Consider the following 26,620-nt stretch of genomic DNA (forward strand, 5'->3'; position numbering starts at 1 on the left):
TCCCACAGGTGATCAAACTGGAGGCTACAGAGTCTAGAAGGGCACTGTAGAAAGCATTTGCTGGCCTCTTGCTATACTGTGTGGTTCTTTATAATTAAGCTGTGTAGAGAGTCATGTGGCTCACGGCATGCAGCACACCAAGCTTGGGACAACAAGGAGATACCCTTGCAAGAGCCCTGAAGCTTCAGGAAAGAAGCAGATGAAAATCTGCATGGAAGAGAGCAGATTAAGAAATAAAATGGGAGCAGGCGGCATTTTTGTGCACTGGTCTAGAGCTCTAACAAGGAACTGTGAGCTCTTAGACTTTGGTTAAGCAACAGAATTGAATGGTTAGCTAGAGCACAAGCTGAAGCTGTGATCTTGCAGCTCCAGACTCCAGCTCACCTCCTCTGTGCAATGGCTTTTCTGCCAGCTAGTGCTGGAGTGAGTTCATGTAGCTGTAGGTCAATGCTGAGTGGACTGTTGCTGCTGTAGTGCTTCAGAGGATGGTAAAATTTTGCCTCACAAGCAGTGATTGAAGGTGTGGCGTCTGTTTGCTTTGGCTTCTGTGCTGTAGGGAACAAAGAGAAGTAAGGCCTGCTTGGAGCTGAGAATAAGAGCTTGTCTTCCCTACTGCCAAGGCAGGCCTTGCATTCCTCATGTGGGGCCTGAATGCATGATCACATCTTGTGCTTGAATATTGGAGATCCTCAAAGGAGTTTGCATGGCTTGGGGCCAGTGCAAGTTCCCTCACACACAGGAATTGCACATGCTGTTAAGGTCCTATGTTAGAAAATTAGGCCCTGGAGATGCTGGGACTGTTTGGAGCCATCCAGTCTCCATGTCTGGCGACAAGCGGGTGACTGAAAGGAAGCCCTTGGTTTGGGATGGGTGCCCTCTGGCTGCTGTCATCAGGTAACCTGGTTTTTAAGCAGAGAATAGTATGGGTTTTTGGCAGTTCTGCTTAGAAAAGCAAAAAATGCGGGGGTTTGGCAGTTAACTTAAGGAACTTCTGAGAAGAAATGGACTTTGGAGGAGAAAGAAGCACTGAGGGGATGCTGCAGTGATCTCAGTATTGGGCAATAGCTGTCTAAGCTGTAGATGCCACTGATACAACCCCCAAGACAGTCCCAGTTGCTCACATCTTATGCAGCTTCTGTTTTCTCTGTTCCTTAGGGCTCTTAGACTTTTGTTGGGTTTCCAGATTAAAATCTGATTTCCTCCCTGCTAATCATCTTCTGCTCCAGCAAGGGACTTGATCACTGCCCTGTACCTGAATATAGCTCCCCCACCTTTTCTTTGGCCTCTCCACCATCATGGGGATACAGTTTGTCCTCCTTCCATGTACCTGCAGAAAAAACGAGAATCAGCCCTGATGCTGCTCAAAGGGTAAAATATACTTCCTTGAGGTCAATTTTTGCAATGCAGCATGGTGAGAATTTGTAAAAGGCTAAATGGGAGGTAAGGAGCAATATAACTTGAGATGTGAATTCACTTCCGCCAAGGCCATTGCTATCTCCCAGCTCCCCTTACAATTGCAAAGAGCTTGGGTTTTTTTCAGTAGAGTCAGCATGCTCAGGGTCCCTGGCCAGTCCTACAAGCATAGCTGGAGACTTTCAGAGCAAGTTCAGTGCCCCATTAAGAGTAAAGTCTCTATGAATCCAGCCAGAGGAATCTAGCAGAAGGTGCTTACAATTCACATGGAGCCTCAGCAGCAGTAAAAATGTGGCTATCGCCAAGATACTGTTTCATCTCGTTTTGCTCAGGGTTTCATTCTGGTGACCATCATGTGGTGTCTGAGCGTAGATCTCCTCTCCTCTTGGTGTGGCACCCTGCTTTTGTGTTGATTTTGACCCTGTGGCTGTGCTTATGTCATCGCACAGTGAGGACCAGTTGCTCGCTAATGGATGGGGAGCCAGGAGCTAGGTGCAGCAGCAGAGCCTGCGGGGCAGAGGCCACACCAGCAGGACCCCATCCAGCCATACCCAGTGAAGTGAGCAGGGCAGACCTGGGAATGGCAGCCAGAGCCAGCTGAGAGTTTGGATCATCAGGCAAGTGCCTGGTGATGAGGCAGGTCTGAGGTCAAGCCAGGTGTGCAGGTGTCCCAAGTCAGGATCAAGTCTGGTGGTGGTAACTGGGGTCAGGCACAGCCCACTAATGGCTGTGTGGGTCCATCGGGAGGGGCAGTCTGAGGGGATGTTAGTGGCAGGTCAGGCTCTGGATCAGCAGGGTTCACGGGCAGGCACAGGCAGAGCTGTGATGGAGCTGGGGACAAGCATACCTCCAGCATAGCTGAAGCAGAGACCAAAGGCCCAGGCCCCAGCTTAAATGGAGCTGCCGGGCTCATGGGCAGGGCATGTTGGTGGAGGCCCCAGTGCAGGCTGGTCAGGGTCATTAAAGCCTATTAATACCCTCAGGGACCTGACAGCTTGCCCTGGAGAACCATGCAGCTGACCCCCTCTGGAGCAGAGGGGTGGGGGTGTGCCAGGGATACTGGCTGTCCCAAGACGAAGCGAGGCCTTTGGCAGGCAGATAGGAAAGCAGTGGCTGGAGAGTCTCTTATCTGTCTGGTTCTCTACCATACAGGGTGCAGTGCTGTAGCTGCCCAAGTACAGACCACACACGCAGAGAGTGCTGGGTGGTCTGTGGGTTTTGTGTAACCACTGGTGGGTTCTGGAGATAATTACGGGTCCTTGAAAGCATCCACAGGGAGCTCATATCTGAATGTTTTCTGGAGCTTCCCACAGCTGGGTATTGTGAGTGTGTCAAGGCCCTGAATGTGGATTCGGGACTGCATCTCTAGGAAGAGTCTTTTTGAGGCAGGGTTGCAGAATGACAGGCCTGATGGATATCCATTGTCCTGAGGCTGTCAGACCACTGCAGCAGTAAGTCTGACTCCCACCCGAATGGCTGTGCTTGGTCATGAGTAGTATTTGACTTGTCCAGAGTCCTAACGGGTGCCAAGGCAAGAGCAGCTCTGTGCTGATTCTGGTAGGAACTCCTCCTTCCTGCCCAGCCCAGCCACCTTCATCCTCAGCAAGCAGAGCAGGGCTCTGTGAGGCTGGTGGTAGGCCAAATCAGTCTGAGCTCAAGGCTTGCGTGACACGGGCTTTCACCCCCTTTCTCTGAGGCTGTGATGGGGTCATTGCTTTGTTCTTGCATCTCCAAGACAAAGGGCGGAAGCAGAGTTAATGCTAATACATGCAGGCAGTCCTGAGTCCCAGTTTGTGCTGTTTCCTCTGCTTGCTGCAGGTCATGCTGCCTTATACAAAGGGTTATAAAAAAAGGAGCACTGCGGAGTCTGTGCAGAGGCTTCCAAATGGGAGATTTTACTGTTCCAGAAATCAGGGGACCCCTCGACATTGCAAGAGCAAGGTAGAAATAATCAGTGCAGCATCCCAGAAGCTAGTACTGGCACTCTGTAGAAGGGGTGTTTGGCCAAAAGATTCAGAAGTCTCTGTCTTGTCACATTGAAATCACCTGGACTCATGCCTGACAAGCCACCTGGAGAGCCATTTGTTTGCACTGGTTTGGGAGGAAAGGGAGCGGGCTGGCTAGTGCTCCAGGTCTGCTCTGCCTGCTACAAAAGATCTCTGTCCATCCTCCCCCTGTGGATTTTCTCACTCTTCTTTGCGTACACAAACACACAGGCAAGAGATTTGAAAGATTTATGATACTCCCTTGCTTTTGTTCTAATAAAAAGCAATCTGAGTGGTGAAGGAATAAATCTGGAGCTGCTTGGCTGTGAAACCAAGATGAAGGAGGCTCTCCTGATTAGAGTAATCAAGACCCTATTCCTTGCAATAAATTAGTGTGTTAAAATCGCTTAATACAGAAGGTGAGGCTGGCGAGTGCCACCTGCTGGCAAATAACTGCTTCTTGGAAAGGTCAAGGCTATTGTGCTTGGAGTAAAGCTCTACATGCTCACTGATTCCTAGATAAGCAGTGGGGTATCCCTACCCTTCTAGACTGCTATATCAGGCAGGATATACTAAACGGATGTGCTTTGAGCACAGGGTTCAGGGCACTAGAAATGTGTGAGATTGGGAAAGCAGTTTTTATTTTCTGATCTGCTTTTAAAATCTGTGCTACACAAAGTACGGAAACAGCTGAGCACTGCAAAGTGTGCTTGGCTGACTCAGCTGCTGCAGTGAAGCTAGGCAGAGGGGTCCAGAGGGGAGCAGAGAGTGCTGAGTCCATGCTGATCATCCAATGAACTTGATATTGCACAAGTCACCTAGTCAAGTTTTCAGCAGCTGAGTAGCAGCAGCGTACTCGTACTTTCACCAGAATCTCTGCATCGGAGAGCATGGGCAGTTGGACACCAGGCTTCCATTTGCATTCTTAAATTATTCCTGTTGGCCCATAAGATGTAAATACCTTGTTAGTGGGGAGCATGTGTGTTAGCATTGGTTTTTCTTTAGAGAATAGGTTTTAGACATGATGTGAACTGGATCTGGAGACTGGTTGCAGCAACTGAGGAGAGAAAGAGAGGGGAGAAAGAAATTTTCTGAATCTGTCTGTTGGTATGTGTCAGAAAAGGTCAGGGGTATGTCTCAGGCCTGTGGTTTGTCAGTGGTAGAAGGAATGCACTTGAGTGCAAGATTTTTGCATTTCTTGTCTTTTCCTGCATGTTGGCTTAATCTGGTAGTTTGAAGAGACACTGTGCCTATATGTGTGTGTATATGTATCTGCTATAGGCACATATATATGTGCATACATATGAATATGTATGCCTATAGCAAATACACAGTCAACTATTAATATATCTCATTGATTAATGTATCTGTTGGATGCTGAGTTTTCTTTTGATTTCCTGGATGTGCAAGTACTTTATGCATTTACTTCTTTTCTGTGTTGATAGCCAAGAATCGATCCAGGCAAGAGGTAAAAATAAGGAACAGAGACAAGGTATTTCTTCAGAGTAAACGTCCTTAAAAAAAGGACATTGCAGACTAGTGTCCTGAAAAAGCATGTGAGTTTGGTCATGAATTAGGAAACTATAGCTGCTTTGCTGTTGTGTAAATTGGCAAAGGCACATAGCATTGGAAGGTGTCTGAGAGGCAAAACAGTGCTGTGCTCCATAGAGACCAAGAATGGAGGGAGGCTTTCTCTGCACTGCAGCATCAGAGTATGATCTGGACTGGGATTCCATGGAACCCTCCATCAAATGCATTTGGCACCTTGAGGACAATGAGGCATGTGTTGCCTCATGGGTGGCCTTTTATGCTTGAAATTGTTGTGTTTATTACTGGACAGCCCCAGTGGTGACTCTGGTTACACTTCAGACCTTGCACTACCATTACTGTTCAATGTCTTATTTCCCTCCCTGCCTTTTCTTTAAGGCCCACCTGTTAAAACTTTCTGGAAGGTTACCCTTTTCACATAAAATGGTTGATCATGGCACCAAGCCAAGGACAACCTTTCTGGGGAGCACAGCTGCTGGATTAGTGAAACCAGAATTGGGCAACATCATTTCCTCAACAGGGTGATAACTTTTTGTAGCTATGCCATCTCAGTCTCCTCAAGAGTGATGGTGTTTGGTGGCTGGTGATGTCAGGAGAGCACATGCAGAGCTTTCTCTGTGGGGATGTCAGAAATGGGCTCCAGGTCAGCTCTTGTATCTGACACTTCATGGAGCCATTCAGAGGAGTGGCAGCAAGTGCAGGCATTAACTTCATGTTTTGTTGTTTGCCTGTTGTCATATTTCCTTTTGGTACCATGCTAGATTAGTTGGTGCAAAACCCAAGTGCAAATCTTCCTGTGATTGTAGTCAATTGTTAATGGGTCTCATGTTTGCCCACACACAACAGCTGTACACATATATGGAGTAAAAACTGTGAACAGCACTTCAGGCACTTGAGTTTGTAGAGAAGCTCCACAGCAATGTAATATGCTGTCTGCAACTGATTCACCCTGCCATTAATGTCATTGTTCATTGCGGTGTGAAGCTGAATGGGAGAATAAAGCCCTGCCATGAAGCATCTTACAGAACAGAGTCCTCTGGGTGGACAGGGACTGGCTCATTGTCAGTGTTAATGAAGTCAGGGCAACCTGTAGTGGACCTCAGATTTCTGCAACCAATCTCTCACTTGCCTTTTGCCCACAGGAGCTGTCAGAGCATGACCAGTCTGTTCAGCAGTACCATGTCTCCTGTTAAGGATGGAACATCATCTCTTCCAAGGAGGCAGACTTCCTTCACCAAACCCCCACTCCGTGCGCTCTACGACTTACTGATAGGACCTATGGAAGGAGTAAGCCTTTGGCGCGGACAAATGCAGAGATTCATTTACCAAAATCCCCTGTCAATGTGGGAAAGCAAGAATAGGGAACTTGGGGATTGTATCTGAAGCGTGGTGGTTTTCACTTGGTCTTCCCAGATGGTGAGACTGGGTGTGCTAGGAGGTGGAAACAAGGGAAGTTGCTGTTGTTACCACTTCTAGTCAGCTGCCAAAGTATAACACTTTTCATGAACCTAAGCAGGAAGTGTATCCTTAATTCACTAATACTAATTGGCAAACTCAGCAGCTCTGTCTAGAGACAAACAGGTCAGGGGATAGAAAAAGCAGTATTGGGAACCCGGCAGCACCACTGCCCCACCCTGTGCCTCCTGCTGCCATGCAGTGCAGCGCTGGCAGCCAGCTGCAGCCAGACAAGCTGGGCCTTGCTCTCTCTCCATCCCAGGGATTGGTGCTTTTGCAAGGAGACGGACGTGCTCCTGGTAGGTGCCAGCAGCAGCGGGTGGGAGCTGCTGCTGGGGCTGGTCAGGTGCTGGGCAGCCCACTTGGTTCACTGCCGGTGTCCCAGCGCTCAGCCCATTCAGGGCCCTGCTCTGTACATGGCGGTCCTGCACCAGAGTGCACCTGCCAGCGCGGGGGTGGAAGGCAGAGGTCCCCACATTGTCCCATGCTGGTGGATCATGGGGTGAACACAGAAGCAAAAGGAAGCTGCGTGGCGCAGTGTCCTGCGGCAGCCCTGGCCAGCCCATGTGGGAGGCCAGGAGTGGCAGCGCAGCCCCTGGTTCCAGTCTCATGGAGCAATGGCGGGATAAATTAAAAAGTCCTGTCTGTGTCACATGGTATCTAGCTAGAAGAGGTAAAGTCACTCAGTCAAGAACTAGTCTTTTCTCAATTTGTATCCAGCTGAATGAACAGATCAAAATGTCAGGATTCTGTCACATGAGAGGGAAAACCAGCTCTACCCTGGGTTACTTTAAAGGCTATTCGGACCTTTAATCTTGTCTGCAGAAGTCACCTGTGTTGTGGAGGCATAACCTTTGTGAGCCTGAGCCTTTGTTAGCTCTGTCAGCCTGCCATCCCACAGTTACGCCATGAATCTTGGAGAGCGGGGCTTTCTGCTCTAGAAGTAGCACGTGCATCCTCTTTGCAGGGTGAGGAGGTCAGCCCTGCTTATGGGTTTTCTTTGTCATCTTCTACAACATTCTTGAGAAACCTTCACCTGGGAGTTTAACGCCTGCCTACACCTAGTGTAAATAGGTAAGACAGGCCAGGAGGAAATCCTTATGGGGAACCTCAGGAGTCTGCTGCTTCTTCCTGGTGAGGACGCACTGTGGTTGGGCACTGTTTGGCAGGTTTGGGTGTCTGAGGCCCAAAGCTGGCTCCAGTAAGGTACTGCAGGGCTTGGCAGGGCTTTCAGAGAGCACAGAATTAGTAGATACAGGGTCCTTACTAGCCACTTTCTAAGAGGATGCAATTCAGGTCTTGTGTGTGGTTTGGCAGTCTCACTGTAACGGAAACTTCCAATTATAGCGACACTAGCTGCAAGAGAGGGACCCATCCAAGCCAGCAGCTGTCAGCCGGCCTAACCCAGCACAGCCATGCTCCCCGCAAATGACGGACCAGAGACTTTTACACCATCATGACAAATCACCAGAGTGGCTGGTATCGTTGCTTTGAAGTAGAGCACGCATTCCTGTGCTTGGCAGTTCATGCTTTTCCCCTTCTCACTGAAGAGATTCTTTTTTTGTTAGAACTCACCCTAAAATTAATTCTTGGAGACATACGAAACGCGAATGATCCTCATAGTTTTATTTCTGTTTCTGTAATGCACATATAGCCATCATGAGAAAAAAAATATTAAACTCTAGGGGTTTTACATACAAATTATTAAAAATTCTGCTAGGCACATGTCACTACAGCTCAGATGCTCTGATTGTGTTGCAGACAGCTAAAGCTCCTGGAGCAGTAAGTAAAATGGAAATATGTATTAAAAAAACAAACAACAACAAAAAAATTCTGGAAGGCAACAACTGCTCTGGTGGGAAGCTGCTGCTTTTCAACTCGGGCTTTGCAGAAAGAGGCACGGCTGAATGGAGGCTGGTAAATTTAGCTGCAGAGCATGTGTGCTTATTCACCCCAGACAGTGAGTGCCAAGGAGGCCACCACAGGCACTGCTGGGGTTGTAAACAGCATGTCAGGAGGGAGTGGAGGGGGTTTGCAGGAAGGCTCCCAAGTCTGCTGTGTGTCAGCAGCTGCTCTGCATCTCCGTTTGCAGTCTGTGGGGCAGAGTGATCTCCAGAGCTGTAAGGAGGACAGGAGAAACAGCAAGAGGTCAGCAACTATTTTTAACTCCTTTTAAATGAAAATTTTCTTACCCTTCAGCAGTTTTGTTCCCACTTCAAATGGCAAGAAGCCTTTAAAAGCACCTCGCTGTATCTCTTCAGTTTTCTACTGTTTGACATTCTCCCTCATAGCTGACCTGTTTTTTGGTATTTCTGACTTGCTCCAGGCTCCCTTTGGAGAAGACTGCTGGACTGATTTTACTATTTCTTTAGTAATGTTCATTCATCTTTGCTGCTGCCTGAGACCTAAAGCTTGAGACTGACTGCAAATTTCTGTTAGTGTTTAATTGCTAGTGAGAGGGGATCAGTGTATCTCAAATTAATAGTCAGCTGTCAGTGCATCACAGTGCAGTCTGGAAGTCTGCTCCAGACAGACCCTGAGCAAGATGGAGAGGAAGAATTGTGTGTTAGGACCAGGGTGCATTTGTCTGAGTTCTATATATAAAACTTCACACAAGTAGTAATACTCAGCCTCAAAATGCACAATATCCCTTTCTCTTCTGTTGCGCTGTCATTATCCAACGTGTCTGCACTTCAGGATTTTCTGACATTACTTTTGCACCCCTCTTGTTTCAGAAGTCTGTGTGTTTCCATTAGACTTTTCATAGTAGTAGTTCACTGTTGGGAGTGAAAGAAAGAAGATTCTTCTCTTCCCTGTTAAATGGGGACTCAACTGAAATAAGCATGCTCTACAGCAGGGATGTTAAAGGGACTAATGTTTGATAAATAACAGAAGAGAGTTAGAACATGGATGTTATTTCTTCCAAGAAGAACGTACCTAGCCAGCACCTCAGAGGTTTTAGTGGTTATTATTTATGAAATGTAAGCCACGTGTTTGAAAAATATACTTACTTTACTGCTGTTCTGTTGAAGCCCCAGAATTTGCATCAGGAAAGAGATAATGTTTGGAGGCATCGGAAGCTAGTTCAGAAATCCACTTGGAATGGAGTCAGGCAGGTTTGTCTTCATTTGCTGAGCAGCCTGAGTAGCTGTTTTTCTCCTGTCAAAACAGTTGTTTGCTACATCTGATGGCAATTAAAATGGCTGAAAATGAAAATTCTCAAAAGAACTGAAAACCTAGTATGCAGAACTAGATCCTTGTCTCTGTCCTGCAGTGAACACTGCAAAGTTAGCTTGCCTTTGGTAACATCAAGCAGTCTAGACAGAAACAGAACAACACTAGTTGAACTGGTTATCTCCAAAACTATGTCAAGTTAAGGACTTGGTCTCATCCAAGCTTGTGCTAAAAGTTCCATCTTCAGATAAATGGTTTATTTACTAGGCCAAGCCGTGGCTGCTGGTCTAGCTTAAAGGTGTAGAATTGCTTAGAAATTTACTGCCACTTTGCATGAGAGTCCTTTAGACTTTTTTGTGTGTGTGTGTGTGCTGCAAGTGTTTAAGCTGGAGCAAATTTCAGTGCTTTGAAGTTACAGTTGCCTGGGGTGATAACTAATTATTTTTACAATATACTAGATAAATAAAAGTGAAATTCCCACAGTTACATGGGACCAGGAGCAGTTGCCACTTTTTGTGCCCAGCTGCATGTTCCTGGTTCATTAATCTCTCTGCCTCACTTCTCCATCCATAATGTACTTTCTGTTTAGACCTATTTGTGACTCTGGGTTGATTACAATGTCAGTTGTCTTGAAGCACAGGTCATAGACACAATCTGTCTGTAGATTGTTTCCTCTTATTTAGGAAATTGCTACTTTAAAATTCAGTATCAGAAAGAATATTCTCTTTTAAAGGGTAAGTTGATGATAATATTGACAATACATAGGTGGTTGGGCTTAACAAAGATTTTACGCTGGAGCAGAAGGAGTTGCTGTACTGTGGTGAAGCTGGGCCCCAGCACGCTTGCTGAGGCCGGCTGTGACTACTGAAATCCATACAGCGTGTCAGCACACTCAAGGCTCGTTCATCTGAATAGGATTGTTTGCGTGCAGGTGAGCAACAGTCCAGCTGTATAGATCTGCCCAATGCCAATGTGCATTCACCTGTCACTACGTCTATGTTCACCTGGAGCGTAATTCTGATGCAGATATTTCCAAACCTGACATGGGGTCAGACTAGAGCCTGATGCTTGGAAAGTGCAGGCTGGGGCACTGATGGAGTGAAAGGGCCAAACTGATTCTCCCTCATTTCTTTTCAGGGTTTGATGCATTCCAGTGGGCCCGTTGGTCGCCACCGCCAGCTGATACTGGTTCTGGAGGGAGAACTGTACCTCATTCCTTTTGCTCTCCTGAAGGGCAGTTCCTCCAATGAGTACCTCTATGAGCGCTTCAGCCTCATTGCAGTGCCATCCATCCAGTCACTGAATCCCAGCTCCAAGGTCTGACATTGCCTTATAAAACCTCTCTCTCATAGAACCTCTCCTGTGGAGTGCAGGTTCCTATACATGCTAGAAAAGCAGCAGCTCTGTCCTGCTACGCCAGACACAAGAATAGAAACCATAAATGTACCACCCTCCCGAAGCACTCCCAGTTCTAACGAGCACGTTGAGCACCACAGCTGTGAAGTAGATTCTAATGTAGTTCCTGCTGCAAAAAATCACAACCCCAGGCATGCCAGGAAGAACAAGAGGAATGGGTCATTTGGATATCCTCATGTAAAGGATAGCATGTCCTGGGGTGTGGAACTACATGGCAGACTGCAGAAATGTAGGTGTTTGTGATCTATACCGAGCTTCCTTGGCAAGCTGACTGTCCTATCACATTTCTGGTATGTTTACCTTACATTTTAGCTTTCTATGTGGGAAAGGCCACTAATGTCTCATGACACTGAAGCTATAAGGCAAAGCGAATACCACAGGCAAATCCAGCAGAAGTATCTTTGTGCTGATGTTTTCCATCAGCATTTCTAAGGCCCAGGTCTCCAGGGAGAATGCCCCAAGTCACATCTGTTCTTGCTGCGTGTCTTGGCTTGCACTGGGTTAAATGCACTCACTGGAACAGCAAAAGGCTCTGAACCTTGTCAGCATTACTGCCGTGGGAATGAGGCTTTTCTGTTCAGTATCAGGCCCCAGTAATCAGTTGCATGCAGCACCATGCTCCTGGCAGCGGTGATACTGATCATTGAAATACAGGTGTGAGAAACCGGTTAGTGAGTGATTATAGTCTTCCTATAAGGTGGGAAGCTGGGATCTTCTTTTTGCTTTTAGCTCTGCTACAGCCCTCAAAGGGACCTGGGCTGTCCGTTGCTTTCTGTTCTTACTATCTGTTCACCCAAGATGTGGGGATAGAAATCATGACTGGACTCAAGTGGAGATGTTCCTTGGTATAATTAAATGGAAGAAACTAAAGAAATGCAAAGTTTTTTTGTAATTATGACAACCAGATTTCTGTTTAGAGCCAAAGAGACAGGATATTTTATTACCAGCACCATAACAAACAGATCTTTGAACCCCATTTTCTCTTTCTCTTTTTCTCTGTAGTCCCATGTGAGGAAGAATACTCCTACTTACTCCAGTTCTACCTCAATGGCAGCTGTCATAGGAAATCCCAAGCTCCCTTCAGCAGTTATGGACAGGTGGCTATGGGGACCTATGCCCTCTGCAGAAGAGGAAGCATATATGGTATCTGAGTTACTTGGTTGCCAGCCCTTAGTTAGCAGTGCAGCAACAAAAGAGAGGGTCATGAGCGCCCTCACTCAGGCAGAATGTGTCCATTTTGCAACCCATGTCTCCTGGAAACTGGCTGCTTTGGTCCTGACACCCAACACTGACAGCAATCCAGCCAGCAGCAAGAGTTCTTTTGGGAACCCCTACACAATCCCAGAATCCCTTCGGATGCAGGATGATGCCAGTGATGTGGAGAGCATCTCAGACTGCCCTCCTCTTCAGGAGTTTCTGCTTACAGCAGCTGATGTTCTGGATCTACGGCTTCCTGTCAAATTAGTGGTTCTTGGCTCTTACCAAGAATCCAACAGCAAAGTCACTGCTGATGGAGTCATTGGCTTGACAAGAGCATTCCTGGCTGCTGGGGCTCAGTGTGTCCTAGTGTCACTCTGGCCTGTTCCTGTGGCTGCTTCCAAAATGTTTGTGCATGCCTTCTATTCCTCCCTCTTAAATGGGATGAAAGCCAGTGCAGCCCTTGGAGAAGCGATGAAAACTGTACAGAGCAGCAAGCAGTTCTCCCATCCATCCAACTGGGCAGGTAGGAAGAATCTGCTTTTTGACAAACAAGACGGGATTTCTACAAAGCACTGCTATGCCAAGTTGAGTTAAGCAAGGAGCAGTGCTAGCAGGTAGTTAGGAGTAGCATGTGCCCTGTGGTCTTGCGGGATTCAGCCCCTGTGTTTCAGACCCTGATTCAGCTGGGTGTGACTGAATGTCAGTGTCATGGAAAACATAAGTATTTCACTGTGTATAGTAAGTGGGTTATGAATTTGATAGAATATAAAGCAATTGTGAGGTGAAGTGTGTTTCATTACAGTGGTTTCATGACTGGAAAGAAAAAAGGTGCAGTACAATAACTCGTTCCCTATGTTTGAAGTCTGTAGGGTGACATTTCTTGTGTACTTGAGACGGAGCTAGCTGGAGCAAATTGACGGAACCTTCTCACTGAGAATTTAGTGAAACTCTAATAAGGAGGCAAGAGTAGTACTTCTGCAGCAGCAACCAGTAGCTATGATTTCTGTGACGTAAGCCTTGTAGTGCGTACTCCTTTGGTCCTCTTAGGAGAAAGGTTTCCCTTGCTTCCACTGGAAATTTCTCAGCAGTGTAAGCCCTGTGGTGGAGTGCTGGTGCTTGCTCCCTTTCAATTAGATAAGTGAGTTGAGATTCAGAAAGACAGTGTCTTGGAGTTCAACAGTGTTGTTACAGGGATATGTACAAATAACATGCTTTTTTTTTTTCCCCACACAAGTCCTGGTTTTTGAAAGCTGCAGGCATTCCCCAAATGGATTTTTTTGCACAGGCACCAGTACCGTGTTTTTTAGATCAGGTAACTCTTGTGAGTATGGCTCTGATGTAAACTGTATGTAGCTGGAGGAGCAGGAAACCCACTAGAGCTTGTTAAAATGAGCACTTGGAGTTAGTCTTACTGATCACGTTTCAGGCACATTGAGTCCAACGTTAGGACATGATTCAGGCAATACCAGATGGGAGCTGAGTTTAGGTTACAGTCCACAGTTCAGTTTATATTTTATTTCCCTTCCAAGATTTTTCTGTCTCAAAAGGAAAGAGCATTTTAAAAAAAAAAAAAAAAAGTGACCGCTTCCTAGGCAAAACAGAATGATTGTGGACATGGGTGCTTGGCATCACCACCAGTTAGAGGCTTCCAGCTACTCAGGCTGTCTTAGTACTGCCCCTTCCATGGTATGTAAGCAAGTTCATAACACACAATCCCTGACTTTCACCTTTGACTCTTGATGGTGAGTCTTGGCTAGAGCACCAGAATGAGGATGGGTGGCTGCATACCTCACTGCAATGGATGAGAAGGGGCAGACAGAGCTCCTTGTGCTGACATTTGGAGAATCTATCATTTAGATGGTGCATAAGCCAAGACAGGTTTCTGACTGAGACAGGGAAAGCTCTCAGTTTTCCGAGTTCTGTTTCTGCAAGCACTGTTTAGCATCTATTGATTTCCACTGCTGTGAAGGAGACATGGAGCATGCTAGGACAAGTTTAGCTGCAATACAGTGTTTTTCCGCTTGCTTGAACAGGAAAACACTGTTGTTTTAATAGAGGAGGACAGTAAGAAGCATCTAGAAGCTCTCTGGAGGTTCAGTCTGTGTGACTGGGCAGGGAGTGGGCAGCTGCTCTGGGGAAAGAATATCACGCTGCAGGGTGTAGTAAACCATCATTCCATTAGTCTGAGAGGGCAGAGGATATCTGCTTCTGTTTTGAACATTTTCTATAATAAAAGGAGATTAAGTGTCTCTTATTCTGAATCCTGCAGGCTTTGTGCTTATTGGGAGTGACATGAAGCTGAACAGCCCTTCTTCGCTGGTAGGACAGGCCCTGACTGAGATTCTGCAGCACCCTGAAAGGGCACGAGATGCTCTGCGTGTCCTGCTACATCTGGTAAGAGAAAGGAAACACTACCGCACCCAGCAGGCACAGGGAGGGGCATTGCAGCCCATGTAGTTGTGAGATAGTTACCTGTGCGTATGCATCTGTAAATGATGAATGGGAAGAGAAACACCCTGATGTGTAGCCAGTCCTGCTTGAATATATACCTTCAACCCTTCTCCCTTGCCATAAGGTAGTCTCTTGTGAAAACTCTGTGTCAGTGTGAAAAGACTGAGACACCTGACGAACTGTCCAGAGCAAAAAGAGGCAAAGTAAGCGACATCTTACATTGTACTGTGACAAAATCCTCCCCAGACCCATCTGGTTTGTATTAGCTGTTCGATGGGGTCTCTGCTTTAAAAATGAGATAATCATTGGGGTTAATTGTTTCTACAAGAAAATGGCTATAAACATTGCAGTCATGGAGATGCAGAGCACAGTGACTGCTATCTCTTTGCATACTTGGAAGATAGGAGGCACTTTTGTCCCCATATGTGCCGGCAGCCTGTTGTGGGGAGCAGCAGGACTGAGGCCAAACTGCCAGCTGGCTAGAATAATCTCTCATGACTTCTAATACTTGTCTTTCCAATGTGTCTTCTGTGGTTCCACAGGAATGTGGAGTATCCATAGGATGATGGAAACCTGTGAATATTGCTAGTCATCCCAATTGCTGGGGTTTGTGGACACACGTCTCTCTTTACTGTTTACCATATAGCTGCAGACTCTTGCCTGGTAATAAGCAGTGTACGTGAGAGACTGGAACCTGAACATGAGTCATCTTTTGGGGAGAAATGCAGCTGCCAGGCTTAAAGGAAACTATCACAATCAAACTGGTACTTAGTTTCCTGTGGCATTACTTTCCCCAGCATCCCAGAGAATATTGATATTCATCATAGTGATTTTACAGCTGTGAGTGCTGAGTTACTAGAGCCTCTGTTTTCAAGGGCACTAACATTCTTCTGTGTAAGACTGGCCAAGTTCAACACTGGGTTTGCTGTCTCTTGACCTGCTGTTCCTGCCTCTTCACTGTGTTAAAAGAGACAGTTAGTAAAAATCTCTTATAAAATAAGCTAATGCTGTATTTTCCCCAAAGGTGGAGAAATCGTTGCAGCGAATCCAGAATGGGCAACACAACTCCATGTATACCTCCCAACAAAGTGTGGAGAATAAAGTTGGTGGCATTCCAGGCTGGCAGGCACTACTCACTGCGGTAGGATTTCGCTTGGACCCTCCAGCCAGTGGCCTCCCAGCAGCCGTGTTCTTCCCAACCTCTGACCCTGGTGACCGGCTACAGCAGTGCAGCACCACCATACAGTCCCTCCTAGGTAAGAAGCAGGCCAGCTATGGGCTCTGTCCAAACAGACATCAACCTTTCCCTGCCTTTCTTTGATGCAAGCCTGTAAAACAGTGATGTTTTACATCAGTGAAATAAAAGTATTTAACAGGGTAGAAGTTCTAGAAGTAAATGTTTACTGAAAATTTTGTCATAGGTGGGAATCATTTACTACTAGGTCCAGTATCTGAGAAGCATGATTTGACTATTCCTTTCTCCCAGCTCTTAGTCAGAAAATGCATAATCAGATGCAAAGTGGGAAAACCTTTTGCTTTCTGGAAATTGCTGCTGTGTCCAGAACTGTTCAGTGATGCGGAGGAGAGGTTTTAGGAATTGTCCAAGTTGGTGTTCTGTTCAGATTGTTGCATTTCTAGCAGTCAAGAAACAGATACTGTACAATCCCTGTTTCTGCTGATGTTTTTCAGGTTTGCCTAACCCTGCACTTCAGGCACTTTGTAAACTTATCACAGCTTCAGAAACAGGAGAACAGCTTATCAACAGGGTGAGTTGGGAGGTTTTCCTCCAGTACCAGTTTCCAAAAGGTTCTTCCCCGGTCAGTAAATTCAGAAATGCACAGAATGGTTTATGCCCTGGTTTATCAACCCAGAGCTTGCTAGGAGACTTGCGCTTTGAAATTCCAAACTTGCCTGTTTGTGTGAATGAAAGTGTGTGTCCAGAAGAGAAGAATGCAGGTATGTTGCTGGGCTGCATGGCCTTGGGTCTCTCTGTTCAGTGACATAAGTGAAAACATGATACCTACTGCAGTGAAGGGGAAGGAAAATATGGGAAATGAGTGGCAGAACCACTAATCGCTATTTGGCCATCCTGTCTAGGGCCTGTGTTGGCTGGTCTTTGTCCACTGTAATTACAAAAGTCTCAAGGTATAGCTGACTTTGGACAATGCAAGATCTGTCAGAAGACTTACTGAGCCTGTGCTTCTCGTGGTGTGCATGCTCATAGCTCTGCTGAAAGGATTCACAGTCTTTAAGAGACAGGCAGTGCCACCTGTGGCTAAGGGACTCCTCCTCCCTGCTCCCCCCAATCTCCTTCATGTTCCTCTGCCTCCCCAGTCTTTCTAGCATGCCTAGCCTAACCTAACCTTTCTCTGTGCCACCAGCCTGGCTGGCTTTCCATTACACGTTTGTTACTGTCTTGATTGCTCCTCTAATGAGGTTTATCTTGATCATTTGCCTGCTTTAGTAAATTAACACACTGCACATAGTGAATGGGCGTATAGCTCACTTTCTTTTCCCCTTTCCCCATGCAAAAGTGTTCTAGGGAAGTACCATGGTGGGTAGCTGGGATTATCTCTGTGTAGCTTCAGAGGACTCCCCTTCATTCTGTCGTGTTGAGTCTCTCTGCACAAAATGCAAAATAAGAGCCCCAGCTTTCTGTCACCCACTAGGAAGTCTGCTTTGTCAATCCATTAGACTGAGTCTGCTTCAAGGAAAGGGTTTCTTGTTATGATCTACAGTAGCACATGAGATATTTCTAATGGCTTGTCCTTTATGGCATTTTGCTTTCTTGCTTTGGCTCTTTTATCAGAGCCTGAGACTTGTGTGGCTGAATAGCGGGTATTTTTCCCTCATTGCCGCCAGAGGGAGGCCTGGAGTCGAAGGGATGTGATTAGTAGAAGACACTATTTCGATAGATCGGAATGTGTTACAGTGTCCATAAGATTACTTCACGATTGTCTTCTTGCCTCAGATAACTAAATCACCCAAGGAAAAACATTCAGGTGGCTATACACAACTAACAAAAGATGCACTTGCCATTTCCTCAGCTGCCCCATGCAATAAATATTGGCAGAGGTATTGCATTGTTTTTCAAATGTTCTTCTGTAGCCCAAACCCTGGGCAGAATTTCCTTTTGCACAAGAGTCCATCCAGTTACAAGTTAGGGTTTTTCAATGTAGCTCTCCCTTCCTCTGCGGTTACTTGCTTTTTTCCCCTCCTTCCTCTCAGCAGTTCAGTTGGTGACCAGCTAAGGCTCTGCCTGTCCCAAAGGAGAGAATACTTTGTTCAAAACTGAAGTGTAATGACGGTTATCGCTTACTGTCTTTCCTGTATGGGTGATAGGTGTCATAAGGGAGCAGGTGCTCTTGGCATTAGTGAAGCAGCAAGGCAGGGAGCCTGATCTTTTGCTCTGGATAGAAAATGCTTATTTTTAGTGCAAAACAGAAGGCAGGAACCACAAAAGAGAGAGCTTCAGTACTAGCACATGTGCAAGGAAAAGTTAGGGATTGCTGACTGCATTAAGTGCCAATAATGTATCCCAGAGAAAACAAGAGAAGGGCTTGTTTTATGTTCAGCCTTCTGCCAGAACGTGGGTTGGCCTGAGTATCTGCCTGCTCAGTGTCTGAGTTGATTGTAATGAGCTGGGCACTCCCAGATTCCAGCTGCCTGTTCCCACGCTGTTGGACTCTTGATTCACAGCTCAAGCCATTTCTATTGCTTCCTTCTTTCTCTGGATGGAGCATCTTGCAGTCAGGATGCTGGTTTGCATGTGGATGTGTCACTGCAGGGTTCCCGATCACAGGCATTTTGTAGCACAGAATAACCTGTGTTCTTTCTTTCTTTTCTCCTCTCTTTTCCTTTCTGGTTATCTGCTGCCCGAAGGCTGTTAAAAATATGGTGGGAATGGTGAGTATTACATGCACTGGGGAATGACACTGCTGTGCAGGCTAAAATGCCTTGGTCGCTGCAGACCCATTTCCCTGTGCTGCATAGTGTCTTCAACCCGCTTTCAGGCCTGGAATTTGCTCCATAGTGCTACTGTGGAAAAAAGACTGTGTAAGCTTTTGTGGGTTGTAAGAGATGGGTGGTCCTGAGGTTAGCTGGTCCGTGATTAATGACTTTCCATCTTTCCTGCCCTGGCTATGTTTTTGAATTACATGGGATCCTGGCACCTTAATTTGTGTCAGATCTTCATAAACACATTTTTTCTCTATTTTGCTACTCCTGTCCCTTGGGCACAGTTGAGAAACTTCTTTCCTGGAGGCCATGGAGGTGTTAGGAAAGTCTTCTATGGTTTCATATGACTTGTTTTACCCAGTTAAATGCTGCAAATGAGTTTCTTGGGATTTGCATAAGGAGTATGGGTCATATTTCTGTGAGCAGCCCCAAAGTATCTCTTTTCTTTTCTTTCACTTCACAGATTTTCCTGCTGTACTTCCTTCTTGCTCAATTTCCACTGGCCACATCCCCCAACCCTCACCCCTGTTCTGTCCCTACCTTTGCTGCTGTTCAAGTTTGTCCATTATTGCTGTCCCTGGACTGTCCCTCTGCCCAGACCTTTTCGTCTCACTGTTCTGTTCAGGAGCAGCAGCTGAATATATGGGTGTACAGGGAAAGGGGTGTGTGCAGTGCATTTCCTTAGCTTTGACTGTCAGAAAAGCTGTGATTTGTAAGGAATGGCTAATGTTTGTATTATTATCTTCAGCTGCATCAAGTCCTGGTTCAACTTCAGGCAGGTGAGAAGGAGCAAGATTTCTCTTCTGCACCAATCCAGGTTTCCATCAGTGTCCAACTCTGGAGGCTACCTGGCTGTCATGAGTTTCTGGCAGCTCTAGGTAGGAAAACACTTATTTCCATTGTCTTTCTAAAACTATTGTTGGTGTCTTATATGGTGGCTTGAAGTAGTGTCAGTTTGGACACTCAGCTGGAGTGATTTGTTCATGTGTATGTGTTCAGAGTCCAGCACCATAAAGCTCCCAAGACCTGCTGGAGAAGGCGTACTAAATACTAATAAAAACAAACCCACAAACTGTACATTGTAGGTGAAGAGTCATCATTCCAGGATGCTGCAGGACCTCATATATCTTTGTTCTGTTTGTGTTACAAATGAGATCACCCTTGTTTAAGACATTGGATCTTTCAATGAGTTATGATTTTCTGCTCCATATTCCACTACAGGTTTTGACCTTTGTGAAGTTGGCCAAGAAGAGGTGATTCTGAAAACTGGGAAACAAGCTAATAGGAGGACCATGCACTTTGCTCTACAATCCTTGCTGGCACTTTTTGGTAAAGCTACTTAGAGTAGTTTTTGCTCCTGTATCATCTGATGACTTGATCAGAATGGCTTCTATTGAAATCTCGCACTCTTACCTTTTGCAGAGATCGTACATACGTCATCACACGTGTCATACAGACCATACATCCTGCTACAGATGCAGCAAATGTTATTTTTATATGGGAAACAAACACTAAGACTTGGCTGAGGCCAAAGCTGGGAATAGAGTCCAGCAACTAGAGGATGTATGACTCACTCTTGGTTTTGAGATATTAAATGATAATGAATTGACAAGTTTCCCCTGGGATACCTGGACTGAGGTTCCTGCCTGTGCGTTTCCTGGGCTGTGCACATTTTTTTTTTCTCCTCACCTAAGTAGTAGTTGGGATTTTTTGAAGTAGCATAGAGTCTGAATGCCTGTTTTGTAGCATTTCCTCTTAATTCTGATAGAACATTACCTGGTTTTGTTTGATTTTACTATGTATCTAAGGGCATGTTTGTACTTTTTTTTTTTCTTTTTTAGATTCTACAGAGCTGCCTAAGCGCCTTAGCCTGGACAGTTCCTCATCACTAGAGTCACTGGCTTCTGCTCAGTCTATTTCCAACCCTGTACCCCAGTATCAAAACCCTCCGTTCTCTCCTACTTGTCCAGACAGCATTGCATCAGATGCCATTTCTGTGTATAGCCTGAGCTCCATTGCTTCTTCCATGAGTTTTGTTTCCAAGCCAGAGAGCATGACAGATGGTGTGGCACACAGAGGACGCCAGGACTATGAGAGGCCCAAGAACATCTATCCGCATAGGTCTGCAGTACAGACCCAGTTGTCACTGCAAACCAGCACTGTAGCCAGCAAAGATGAGGAAGAGTATGAAGGTTTTTCTATAATCAGCAATGAGCCTTTGGCCAATTACCAAGAAAACATAAAACCAGGATTTTCCCCTGATAACAAACAGCCCAAAACTGGTCAGACTGGAGGCATTAAAGAGTCTGTCAACTCCAAAGGGAGCATAAGTACCCCAAATTCTCCTGTTAAAATGACTCTCATTCCCAGTCCAAATTCACCTTTCCAGAAAGTTGGGAAACTTGCAAGTTCTGATACTGGGGAATCTGACCAGTCTAGCACTGAGACTGACAGCACTGTCAAATCCCAGGAGGACAGTAATCCAAAGCTTGATCCACAAGAGTTGGCCCAAAAAATTCTGGAGGAAACTCAGAGTCACCTCATTGCTGTTGAACGTCTTCAGAGAAGCAGCAGCCAAATAAGCAAGAGCAACAATTCAGATGATGGGGCTTCCACCCCAGCAGGTGTGTCTGCATTCAGATCTTCAGAGACCAGTGCATTCAGTCGGCCAATCAGCTCTAGTCAGAAGAATCAGTCTTCACCTCTTGCAATTAAACCAAAGCCTCCAACAAGGAGTTCATCCCTTCAGAAAGTGAGTTCTGGCTATAACAGCCCTACAACATTGGAGATGTCAAACAAAGGTGGCACAGGCCAATATAGTGGGCAGCCATCTCCAAGTTGTGATTCACATGGGTCCTTAACTGAGCAGCCTCACTTCAAACTCAAGTACCCCAGCTCTCCCTACAGTGCTCATATTTCTAAATCGCCCAGAAATATCTCTCCAAGCTCAGGGCATCAGTCTCCTGGTGGCAGCACTCCATCTCCTGCCCTTTCTTATTCCTCAGCTGGTTCTGCTCGCTCAAGTCCAGCTGATGCCCCAGACATAGACAAATTAAAAATGGCTGCCATTGATGAAAAAGTGCAAGCAATTCACAACTTAAAGATGTTCTGGCAAAGCACTCCCCATCACTCCACTGGCCCAATAAAGATTCTCCGAGGAGCTCCTGGAACAATGACTTCTAAGAAAGATGTCCTCAGCTTGCTTAATTTATCTCCACGGCACAGCAAAGAAGAAAGTGCAGATAAGCTGGAATTAAAGGACCTGTCTATTGAGCAACACCTTGCTTCTCCACAAAAGAACCCTCCAAACGGACACAGGCGCCCTGAAACTACAAATGCAGTGACATCAACTCATTCTCCACCTTCCAGTAGCACACCAGGAACCACACGCCCCTTGAGGCTGCCATCTGGGAATGGTTATAAATTTTTGTCACCGGGAAGATTTTTTCCTTCCTCCAAATGTTGAAATGTCTTGGGTACCAGCTGATGACTTACAATCTTGTTGAAGTATTTGCTTTTGCCCACTTGCCTTTATCAATACGGACCTATTATCTAAGAAGCCGTGGTTGTACCCACAGTTGGCAATGCACAGGAATGTGACGGATTGGGCCTGTCTGTCACTGCGTAGGAACATGGGCCTTACACAGATGGGTTTTAGTTTCCCTTATCAGGACCTTGGCCAGATTCACTTGATAACAGGTTCTATGTAGTGTTCAGTATTTGCAGCAACAGGTCCAATGAATCTAGTTGTCTGTTCATAAAATACTAGCTTTTAAACCACCTACTTGTATTTCTTAACCTAACAGGAGGTTTTACAGCTGGCTTTTTATTCAGAAATTAGACATATCAGGGATTCGAGAGGGAAGTGAGAGGAGGCAGAACTTTCATATATACTGCAAAGAAGTATGCATAAGTTTCTGCCTGGAGAGGTACAAGCCATTTATTTGATTGCTTTCAAAGGCTGACAGAGAGGACAAGATAACATACCTCTAGATATCTCTGCCAAGTTAGCCAAACACAAGAAATTGCTGGCAATAAAACTCCATACCAGCATGATACTGGCAGTTCTCTTGCATCATTTAGAGTCCAGTGAAACAATGACGAGAGGACAGGGGTGCCCCATTCTAAAACCTGCATCTTGAGTAACTCTTTTCTGGAGGGATACCTTTCAGGTGATGTTTTGCTGGTTGGTCTGCTCAAAAAGAATGGTTGGGGCATAACAAGCAAGGTGAGCGTCAGCATGAGGTAGTGAACGAGTGTCAGAGAGCCAAGTTCTTGTTTTGTTGAATGCTCTGATCTTTCTGGCACACAGTGTTATGAAGGTGAAATTTTCATCTTGGCGAGTATTTGGGCAGCACAGATGTCTTCTGTCTGCTAAGTGTGCACAGAAAGGGGGTTACAGACACTGAAACTCAGAACATTATTTTACAGTTCCACAGTAGGCAGGAATGTGACTTCAGTGTATGTGGTTTAGAAATCACCTGACCAAATAAATCCTTCACTGATCCTGCCAAATCATTCCACACAGCTCATCACGGGCAGGTCTGCAAACCTCTCCCGTGCAGTGGAAGCAAGTTTCTTTTGGAGCAAGTATACCAGGCTAAGCAGATGTCAGTGCAGTCAGAGCACGTACATGAGGCAACAAGCAGAGTGGCTGTGTGCAGAACCTATGCGCCCTCTGATTCATGGAGAAAAGAACAAAGAGCACCCCTGGGGTGATGTGTAAAGTAAGCTTTCCTAGTCTAGATGGTCTTCAGGTGTTACGGATCAAGTTGAAGATTATTTCTTTTAAGCAGCTATTGAATGCAGTGATGTAATCAGAATCAAAATGGTAATTTACATGCACTGAAAACTGTGGGCATGTGGTAGCATTAACTTGGCCACACAGCACACTGAGATCCAAGCAAAGTATTTCACAGGCCATGTGCTATGAAGTCGGAGCACTGGATCACCAAGGCTATTGGTTTCTATTCTGCACTCCCAAAATCTGCTGAGTGACTGAAGGCTAATTAATCACTTCACCTCTCCGTGCCTCGTCTTCCCTTTCTATCTAAATGGGGATAGTAATACTTACCTACCTACCTCACAGAGGTGTTGTGAGGCTTAATTAATTAGGCCCTGAGTTTTAGCTGGATCTTAAGTCGACTTCCAGTCTTGCAACTGACTACCTGAATGGTGAGTGCAGTCAGCTCTGTGAACGTATTAGGGGCACATTGCTGATGCAGGTAATTGTTGCACTTATCATGTCTGGATGCTCTTCATGAAAATACAGATCTGATCATTTGTGATTTTCTTAGGGATCTTGGAGGAAAAGCATGATAGCAGGACAGAGGATTCAATTCTGATACCGGAATATAAAATTACTTAGGCTCAGCTTACTCATGGTGCATATATCAAATGCTTGCTTTGAGTATACTCTAGAATCCACTGGTTTGGGGAGAATGTTTTCCTTTTTGCCATTACAAGAAATTAACACAAGCACTAAAGGCAAAGAATAATAGGGCTGTGTTGTTACAGTCAGCTAACAAGGGATGGATGACCACAAAAGTTTCGGTGCAGAAAGACAAAAAGAGTAGTTACTCATCTACTCATATTATGCAATGTAGCAAAACAGTTGAGTAAATCTGTTCAACTGATATGACGCAAGTTATTTGTCTGCACATTACATCGTTCTGTGATGGTTTGGTGCTAGATACCATCTTCTCGTCATTCGGCAGGAAAAATTAGAACAGTGGGCCAAAATGAATCAGTACAGCGTCTACCCATCATGTAGACGGTGATATTGCTGATCATGCAACTTGCTGTGGTCACAAGACTGCTGAGAGACTTCATGTGACCTACTCTGTTTCTAACCAGCATAACTGTTTTAAAACGACATCCCAGGAACATCCAGGATGGAAGTGGGCAGCTTTTTGTTTATAGCAACAGCAAATACTCCCTGTAGTGCTGCATAACATACCAGAAATAAGCCTCTTTACTTGTAGTTTACTTCCATAACTAAAGGATCTTTTAATCTGTAGAAATTATATATTGCCATTCTGGTACAACCCATTTTCATGCTGCCAGTAGGTTTCATGCTGGCTAAAGTTTTCAGAAAGAGCTAAATTGGGGCCGGGGGCGGGCGGGGGGGGCATGTCTGGTTCTTCTGTTGTTTTTTTAAGGAGGGGGGAGCATTAGAAACAGGGAAGGGTTCAGATGTAGAGGAAGTTAAGTATTTGGGAAATTGGTGTTGTATAAATATGGAAGGTGAGTGTCACTAGAACAAGTCCTTTGGGAAATGTGTTTCCATTGACTTGACACAGGGCACTTCCATTGGCTTAATGCAAGCCATGAAGATGCATGCTTACTCATGGTTGGGAGACACTTCACACACCTTGTGCCTCACTCCTCCACCCCCTGAATGAGAAAAAACCCCTTTGTGAGAAAAAAGTTTTATCAGGTTTGCCCAATATGTGGAGAAATTCAGGAAATGAAAATAACATGTTCTCCGTTTGATATTAGAATTCCTTCTGTGGAGTTTAAATGCATTTGTCGTTGTTGTATTTGTGCATGGTACAAGTGACAACACTGCTTAATACAGTGAGCAATAAGAATTAGGTATTATCCACTTTCACATTAAACCTGCCACATGCAGCCATTCCCCAAGGCCATAGAATGTATTTTAGTTTGGTTTTACCCAGTATGTTTTACTGTGTGAGATTACAGATTTTTTTTATTGACTGTCTTTAGCTCCAACTAAATGGGAACAGTAAACAATCTCTCTGATCAAAATCCAGTTTAACTTGATTTTGTTGGTTAGCCTGTACTCTGGCCTGGTACTGATTTTCCATCTTTTTAATCATACCTTACTTAAACAAGGAAAAAGCATTGAAGGGGTGCTACACCCACGTACGTCACTCTAGGCCATATTTCCTTTCATTAGGTCAAACTCATTCTGTGAACATCTCTTTCAAGTTGCAGAATAGGTCCGGGTGCACAGAAATATCTGTGAATCTGTAAGAAACACCTGTAGTTTCAGGCTAGGTGGTAATAATGGATTTGAGCAGTTTCGGGTTCATTGCATTGCCGTGCTGTCCAGAAAGGCTGCAAATGTGCATGGAAAACTTGGCCCCTCAGTTGCAGAACTCCTTCAAAAGAGCGTTGAAGATGGTAACTCAGAGAGGACTGTCAGCAAAGACTCTTCCAAGCAGCAGCCCTTTAGCGCTTGCTCTCCTTGTATGCAGTGTTAGCCATGTTTGGCCTATAAGGACTTTCTTTGTAAATTAAAACTCTGTTTCCAGACAGCATTAAACTTTTTATACTATGAAATTTACCATGTAAAAAGATTTTCATATTTTTATTGAAATTGCTAAGGCATTTGGCCTTCTTTCTTTGTGATTTCAGTGTCTATTAAAGCATGAGTTCTATCAGTACTTTAGTCTCTTGGTCTAGGGTGATGTTGGGAAAGAATATGTTAGCACACTGCTCTCTGTCCTGACACCCAACTGGTTTCTAGTTGTTCCTCTAGCCTGCTCCCAAGAAGCAAAGAAGTCACGCATAAATCTGCATTCTGTGGCAAAGTATGACTAATGTACAGCAGCTGTCCTCAGCTTTCCCTGTGGAAGTGAGGGGTCATCAAGAACTTCCTCCTCTTTCTGTGGCAGAAGGTAGTGTTCCTGTTACAAAGGATGATTGGAAATTGCTTTTCCTTTTCCTAGCAGGTGGTGGAAGCGTCAATATTTGCTCGGTATCAGTCTCGTTGTAGTCGGCAGCAAAAGGACACATAGGGTTGGAAGGAGCTTGAAGGATTGCCCAGTCCCATCCCTCCACTATGGAAGAACCAAGTGCTGAAGGTATGATATGTTTTCCCCATACTGATGCCAGTTGGAACTTGCTGACTTAAATCTTCCTTCTGCCCCCATGTGAAAGGTGCCCTTGCCCTTAGAGGAAGTGTTAGTGACCAGATAAAACTAAACAGAATTTGACTTTTTTTTATGGTGTCGGAAGTTTCCATTGATGACAGTCTCCCACTTGTGTCAATG

General features: G+C 45.4%; 1 protein-coding gene across 2 annotated transcripts in view; it reads left to right on the forward strand.

The window, feature by feature from the left end:
- The window catches only part of TTC28 (tetratricopeptide repeat domain 28), a 195,257-nt gene extending 172,665 nt beyond the window's left edge, over positions 1-22,592 (forward strand). For both annotated transcript variants that reach the window (XM_010582040.1, XM_010582041.1), the window contains exons 14-22: positions 6,089-6,233; positions 10,713-10,892; positions 11,994-12,714; positions 14,461-14,585; positions 15,667-15,898; positions 16,332-16,408; positions 19,348-19,477; positions 19,821-19,928; positions 20,441-22,592. In XM_010582040.1, coding sequence (XP_010580342.1) covers positions 6,089-6,233; positions 10,713-10,892; positions 11,994-12,714; positions 14,461-14,585; positions 15,667-15,898; positions 16,332-16,408; positions 19,348-19,477; positions 19,821-19,928; positions 20,441-22,065 — 3,343 coding nt within the window. In that variant the 3' untranslated portion in view covers positions 22,066-22,592. The remainder of the gene's footprint in view (positions 1-6,088; positions 6,234-10,712; positions 10,893-11,993; positions 12,715-14,460; positions 14,586-15,666; positions 15,899-16,331; positions 16,409-19,347; positions 19,478-19,820; positions 19,929-20,440) is intronic.
- The last annotated feature ends 4,028 nt before the right edge of the window (positions 22,593-26,620 follow it).

This window comes from Haliaeetus leucocephalus, unplaced genomic scaffold (assembly GCF_000737465.1).
Source record: "Haliaeetus leucocephalus isolate CR32 unplaced genomic scaffold, Haliaeetus_leucocephalus-4.0 Scaffold840, whole genome shotgun sequence".
Classification (NCBI taxonomy): Eukaryota; Metazoa; Chordata; class Aves; order Accipitriformes; family Accipitridae; genus Haliaeetus; species Haliaeetus leucocephalus.